Below are 6629 nucleotides of genomic sequence, written 5' to 3' on the forward strand. Positions count from 1 at the left end.
GTTTAAGGTGATGCGGGGCGGAACGGGTTTAAGGTTGTGCGGGGCGGGTGAGATACGGGCCAGGTTGAAGTGGGTTTTTAAAAAACTAATGCGGGGGGTTTGCAGGTATATGTGATTTTATGTGGGTTCAAGCTTAATTTTAACGTTTTACATGTTATAAGAGTGATATAGAACATTATGTATTAAGATAATTTCTTTAAAGCTACTAACATATTTAAGATAGTAAATGAAAATGGTTCAATAAAAAATAATACAATTTGTTACATGTCTCCCAATTGACCTATAAAAAATTAAATTTGTAAGTCACTATCCTATTAAATTAATAGAACTTAATGAAAAATGAATTTACTTGTATGAATTTTGTTTTTAGTATCAAACTTAACTAGAAAAAGAAAATATTATAAAAATTATGTGGGGCGGGTTGAAAAGGAAAAAGGTTGTTATGCAGGGCGGGGAGGGGCGGGTTAAAAATTTTGCGGGTTAAGCTCAACCAGCTCCCCTCCGCACCACTCTATTGCCATCCCTAACAATGAATTTACCTCTCCTTAATGTATCAGGTAAAATCTAAAGGGTATCTATTAAAGGGTGAACCTCAACTTCACATTTTGCTTCTTTTAAACACTACTACAAAGCCACTATGAACACTTAAAATCAAAATGAAAACAATTCACTAATCACCATAAATAATCTTCTTTTTTAATAACTAAACAAAGCAATGTCTTGAATAACCAAAGTTACAACATTCAGAGTTTCTGGTCTACAAGGCAAAATATAGAGTGCATACCTAGTTGTATTTAGGACCTTTATGTAAAAATAGTTGAAGTTTATATATTTAACCTCAAACATGCACTAGTGAGTTGAAAATCGTAGGTCAACTTCAGATTTGAATGCTTCAATAGATGTGTATACTATTCTTAAATGACAGTTTACAGTTACTATGGAATATATATATATCACATAACCTTAGAAGGAGAGGGATGATGTAGCAGCAACACTTTCAGTCTTCAGGCCAAAGTTTAAATACTGAATTCAACAACAAAAAAGTAAATAAAGTGACTACCCAATCACCAATAAAATCTATCAACTACTCCAAATGAAGCAAGCATATCACGATATCTCAGTTCAAATGTTCGCCCATAGTGTGACACAAACTTTGATTACAACTTCATAAATCCTCACCTACTTCCCAAATCTCATCCTAAATATTTAGCTCAAGGTTAGACAAGGTAGTAATACCAATCAAATCTCACCAAGATACATCTGTTTGTCACTACTGCAAGATCCAACAATTGGTTCATTAGGATGAAAAACACATTCATTAACACATCCAGTGTGTCCAGGGAGCTTATACAGGATCCGCCTAGATGTTGTGTCCCAAACATAAACCATGCGATCAGAACTCCCACCTGTTACCTTACTTCCATCAGGCGACCAACTACATTTCAGCAAGTTCTTTTCAAAATTGTGTTGGTGGCCTTCCAAGATCTTAACACATCGATTTTGGGGCGCATAAGGGCGCATGTCCCATATGCGGAGTGTGCAATCCATGGCATTAGTAAGAAGATAAGACCCATCAGGACTCAGCTGCATACCAGTTATAGTATCTTGATGGCCTTGAAGAGTCATAGTTACTTCACACCTTCGTAAATCCCACAATTTCACATCATTGTCAATACCACCTGTGCAGATTTTATCGGAGGCATCAGAGAAACTGACGGCAGTAATTTGAAATTTGTCTGGAAATGTTTGTATGGCTCCTCTTTGGCGCATATCCCAAAGTTTAGCAGTGCCATCATCAGATCCGCTGACAATAAGAGGAGGGCCCCTACGAGCTGGGCAGCATGAGTTAACAAATGAGGAATGTTCAGCCATTTTCTTTATTTGTTTCCCTGTTTCTACATCCCATGCCCTAACAGTCTTATCGGGGCTAGCTGATACTATTGTTGATCCATCAGTAGTCCATTGAACATCAAGAACTGCATTTTTGTGCCCTTTCAAGACCATAAAATTCTTGCAATCACCATGTACATTCCAAAGAAAGATTTCTTTGTCATGTGAACCAGATGCAATGATTGTTCCTGCTGGATTGAACTTCATAGTATATACTGCACTTTGATGTCCAGATAGCAACATAATTGGTGACTGCAAGCTTGATGTCCGTGGTTTTCCATTTGGTCCAAGTCCTTGGGGACCGCTAGGAAGCACAGCAGACAACTCCATTGGCCTTGGCCCCATAACTGACAAAGCACTTTCAGTTTGCATCTTGGTCTTCACTTGCACCTAAAATATTCAAGATAGTTCAGCTAACAATTACAAGAAATACAATAGGAAACATAAAGCTGCAGATATAGAACTACAAAAGTTGATATAGAGCTGCTTGTCTAATTACTCAAGGCTTCAATTTGAGAGATATTCCTACAATTATCTCGAGACTATGGGAACAAAAAAGTGTCATGATATGGACTAGTAGAAGGGGAGTGAATTTGAGCCCAATATGGAAGTGAAGTCTCAAGTTTGCTGAAGTGGAGGCCCAAGTAGTTACATTAATAAATTCCTATTTACGGTAATTTTAAATCAATTAATTAATTTCAGTATTTGCTTAATGATCCCTTGTATTTGCCTTTTTCTTTATAACAAAATGCCACGTTGCACCTGTAGGATAGCTAGTCGCTGCCTTTATTAGCAGTTGAACAGGATTTCTGTTTTTAATCAATATATATATATATATATATATATATATGAATATCCAATTTCTTTCTCAATTCTTTTCTGCCTTAGCAAAAATCTATTTTCTCTCGTGTTAATCACACATTTAGCTACTCAGCACTCAAATCGTGACAGTGGTATCAGAGCCATTCGATTCTCAGGAAAACAATGACTGAAAATCAGAAATTCGAAGGTTTAGAAGAGGGTAATAAGAAGTTGGAGACTCAGCTTCAATCTATTGCAGCTGATACTTCTAAAAAATTTGAATCTCTCGAATCTAACCAGAAATCGTTCTCCTCTCAACTGCAAGAAACACGAGACTAACAAGAGGCTGGAACTGATTATTTCACACCTCGAAACAGCTTGACGCACTGAGGCTCCACCTGTGTTACCACAATCTCCACAGTCCATAGCTTCAAGTGTTCAAGGTTACATGACTATTTACAATGCTGGCCAAGGATCGAACATGCGAGTTCAGGTATCCCCATCTTCGACTACTACTAGTTATCCAGTTGAACGGGGTTTTACATCTCCTCCACTATTTTCCCCAGATGGTTCACCCCTGCATCCACATGTTGCGAGTACTGTCTCATTGGGGTTGACTGCTCTCTTTGTAGCTACTACGGCAACCCCGATGGTCCATACGAATCCCAATGAGCCCCCGCTGCTTCCTCTACCCATGTGAAACACTTTTGTCCACAACCATGAAAATACTTCCAAGCCAAAATCAATTTCCCAGAGTTCAATGGGACAAATCCCAAGGAGTGTTTACGCAAATGTGAGCAGTGTTTCGAAATATACCAAGTCCCAGACCAAAATAAATTGAGTTATGCATCAGTTCAATGAGGGAGAAGACTGATGTGTGGTTCAGCAGCTACATCTTTAGAGAAGAGGGGCACTAATTGGTAGACGTTTTGTGTAGAAGTGTGTCACAGATTTGGCAATGTCAGATCTATGGACAAGGTGGATAAATTTAACAACCACAAACACACTGGTAGTGTAGATAATTACCAGGAGAAGTTTGCTGAAATGAACCTATATCTTGTTGGTTAATCCATTGCTTAATGAAAGTCACTTCATATCCAGCTATATCAGGGTTGAAATCTGAAATTAAACCTTTGGTTGGTATGGTAAACCCCACTTCTTTGATGGATGCCCTCGAAATTGCTAAAGCCTATGGAACTTCCTTCAGGGCTTTATCCAGGTCAATTCCACTCAGAATTCCCTCATTTCAGTTCTTCCCTAAGTTGCTCGGACTCTTCATTTCTGGTGCCCCACCCGTGTCGACACGACATCAGTGTGGGTGTGGGATCCATACCCGATCTGGTCACAACCTGTTTTGGGTACTTTGACCAAATTTGAGGAAGAAATTCTGGAGACTCAATGATTTCTATAATCAAAACAAAAAACTAAGGTAAAATTGAAGAAAATGAAATACATTGTATATATAATTTTTTACTGTCACTCCCTTTCCTTTTTTTTCCTCCTGTTGTAATGCCCTCCCAGCAAAATCAGGGAACAAACCCTTTAAGCTATCTAATCTCAACCAATTGTCCTTCCAAAAGAAAGTCTTGTGACCATTTCCAACTTTAACAGTGGTGTGGTTCTTCATAAAAGGACAGTGTACTCTAATTGATCTCCACACACTAACCCCATATGGGGTATTGACTTCCTTTGTCATCCACCTATTCTTCTCACCATAATTGATTTCAATAACCTTACACCAATATGCCTGAGGTTCTTGTGAATATCCCCAGAGCTATTTCAAGATGAGAGCCTTACTATGTAGCTTGAGATTTCTAATGCCAAACCCCCCTTGGTTTTTTTTTCAAAGCACTTTGTTCCATTTGACTAGATGGACTGTTTAATCAGTTTCCTTATTACCTTTCCACAGAAAATCTCTCCTAATCTTGTCCAACCACTGTATGATACCATCTAGGACTGGGAAGATGGACCTCAAGTAGGTGGGAAGAGCATCCAACACTGAATTTATAAGGGTTACTCTGACTCCTAAAGATAAATATTGTGACTTCCATCTGGATAACTTCTTTTCACACTCTTCCATCACAGATCTTCAAATGCTCATGTAATTTGATTTGGCTCCCAAAGGTATTCCAAGATAGATGGTAGGTAAAGCTCCTACTTCCCCTCCTAGAATCCTAGACAACTCCTCTATGTTGGTAACCTCATTAATAGGGAACAAAAGACTCTTCCTCCAATTTATGTGCAATCTAGAGACACCTTCAAATAACATCAGGATTGACCTCAAGATCAAAAATTGGCCTTCATCAGCATCACAAAAGATTAAAGTATCATCTGCATACTAAAGATGTGTGACTACCAAGATTGTGTAGAATTAGAATTTATTGCCACCTCAAATACAGTTAGTGTTCCTTGCTACCTTGATCATATTTTTTAAACCCTCCACGACTATAACAAACACTAAAGGGGACAAAGGATCCCCCTGCCTCAGACCTCTTTGAGGTGGGAAAAAACCTTCTAGTGCTCCATTAATCAGAACAGATAATTTGACAATTGAAATGCATGGATTGGGTATATTTAAAATTGAAGCCTTACACAAACACGCAACTATTGCATTGAGGAGCAATTTTGAAGTTAACATCTAAGTTCTATGGTCCATACATAGTGATCAAGAAGCTAAGTGTTGTGGCTTATGAATTGAAACTACCTACAACAGCAATGATCCACCCAATTAATAAACAAACACTCAAAAAGAGTAATTTACGAATTTCTCAAAGTTCCAAGCAAATCCATAACTATACTTATATTGAAGCTGCTGGTGAACATTCAGATTAGTAGAAAAATGCAAGAAAGGACAAAACTGAACATTATTATATACCCAAGTAACTGGAGGAAATAAAATTTAGCATATGCATCACATCAAGTCATCAACTCAAATTGTTGTAACAATAATCAAACCAGCAAGCTTTTATCCAAAATCAAGCTATAAAAATTCTAACAACCAATGACTTTAAACAAATATTCTCAGCTTGAAGAGATCAAGAAGCCAAACATATGGTCTTAATAACATGAAATCTAAACAGTAGCAAGTTAATATGTATTATCATAGCAGAACAGATATAATAAAATTAACACATGCAAAATGAAAACCTTTAGCAACTGGAAATGTTTGAGAGGTGCCACCCGATTAAGCATTCACTGGGAATTTTGAACAGAAACTAGGCCAAAATTAAGGATATTTCATTCAAACTATATCATATCGTATCTAACTATAAACATGGCAGCATTCAACTAAACAAAACAAAACGAGATCATAGAAGTAAAAAAAAATCAGCCATACAAACAGATATTGCAATCATAGTCAAACAATTATGAATTTCTATAACTTAATAGGCAACCAAGGAGAGATTTAGACAATAGCATTATAGGTTTCAGATTCAGCTAAAATTCAGAATTCTAAACCAAACAAATGACAGTTGAAACTAATACATACAAGCCTGAAACACAAGTGCTCAAACTTAAGAAAGATTGGAATAAGAAAAGATAGGACATAAAGTAAACAGTAATACCTTTTCTTCAGGGCAGCGCCTGGGACGATAACGAGCTTGAAAAGGAGAGAGCAAAACTTGGACTCAAAACGATTTTCACACTCTTTTCGCTTCTCTATTTCGGGTAAAACCCAAACAATCACTCGACAAGGGGCTTTAAAGAGGAGAAATTAGGGCTTCAAATTTCATTTCGAATTTAACCATTTGGATTGCCATTCTGGCCAAAATTGACTTACAAATATAGACAAATTACATTAATTGGTGAAATCGGCTAAACATTAAATAACGCAAATTAAAATTAATTATTTAATCAACCATCTTCTTAATTTTAACAAAATTAAACAATTGACTTATTCTAAACTAATTAACTCAAAAATATAATCATAATTAAAC

The 6629-nt window shown here is 36.9% G+C and overlaps 1 protein-coding gene across 2 annotated transcripts; it reads right to left on the bottom strand.

Moving 5' to 3' along the window:
• Positions 1-983: 983 nt before the first annotated feature.
• Positions 984-6384, bottom strand: LOC125830600 (uncharacterized). 2 transcript variants are annotated; one of them, XM_049509779.1, is made up of 3 exons: positions 6258-6312; positions 5284-5395; positions 984-2280 (listed from the first exon to the last, which is right to left on the bottom strand). In XM_049509779.1, the coding sequence occupies exon 3, from the start codon at positions 2260-2262 to the stop codon at positions 1240-1242; it is 1023 nt and encodes a 340-aa protein (XP_049365736.1). In that variant the 5' UTR covers positions 2263-2280; positions 5284-5395; positions 6258-6312; the 3' UTR covers positions 984-1239. The 2 variants fall into 2 exon arrangements, with proteins under 2 accessions (XP_049365736.1, XP_049365735.1); XM_049509778.1 differs by lacking the exon at positions 5284-5395 and having other exon boundaries at positions 6258-6384.
• Positions 6385-6629: the final 245 nt, after the last annotated feature.

The sequence above is a fragment of the Solanum verrucosum genome, unplaced genomic scaffold, assembly GCF_900185275.1.
Source record: "Solanum verrucosum unplaced genomic scaffold, falcon-dt-bn FXZP01000045.1, whole genome shotgun sequence".
NCBI lineage: Eukaryota > Viridiplantae > Streptophyta > Magnoliopsida > Solanales > Solanaceae > Solanum > Solanum verrucosum.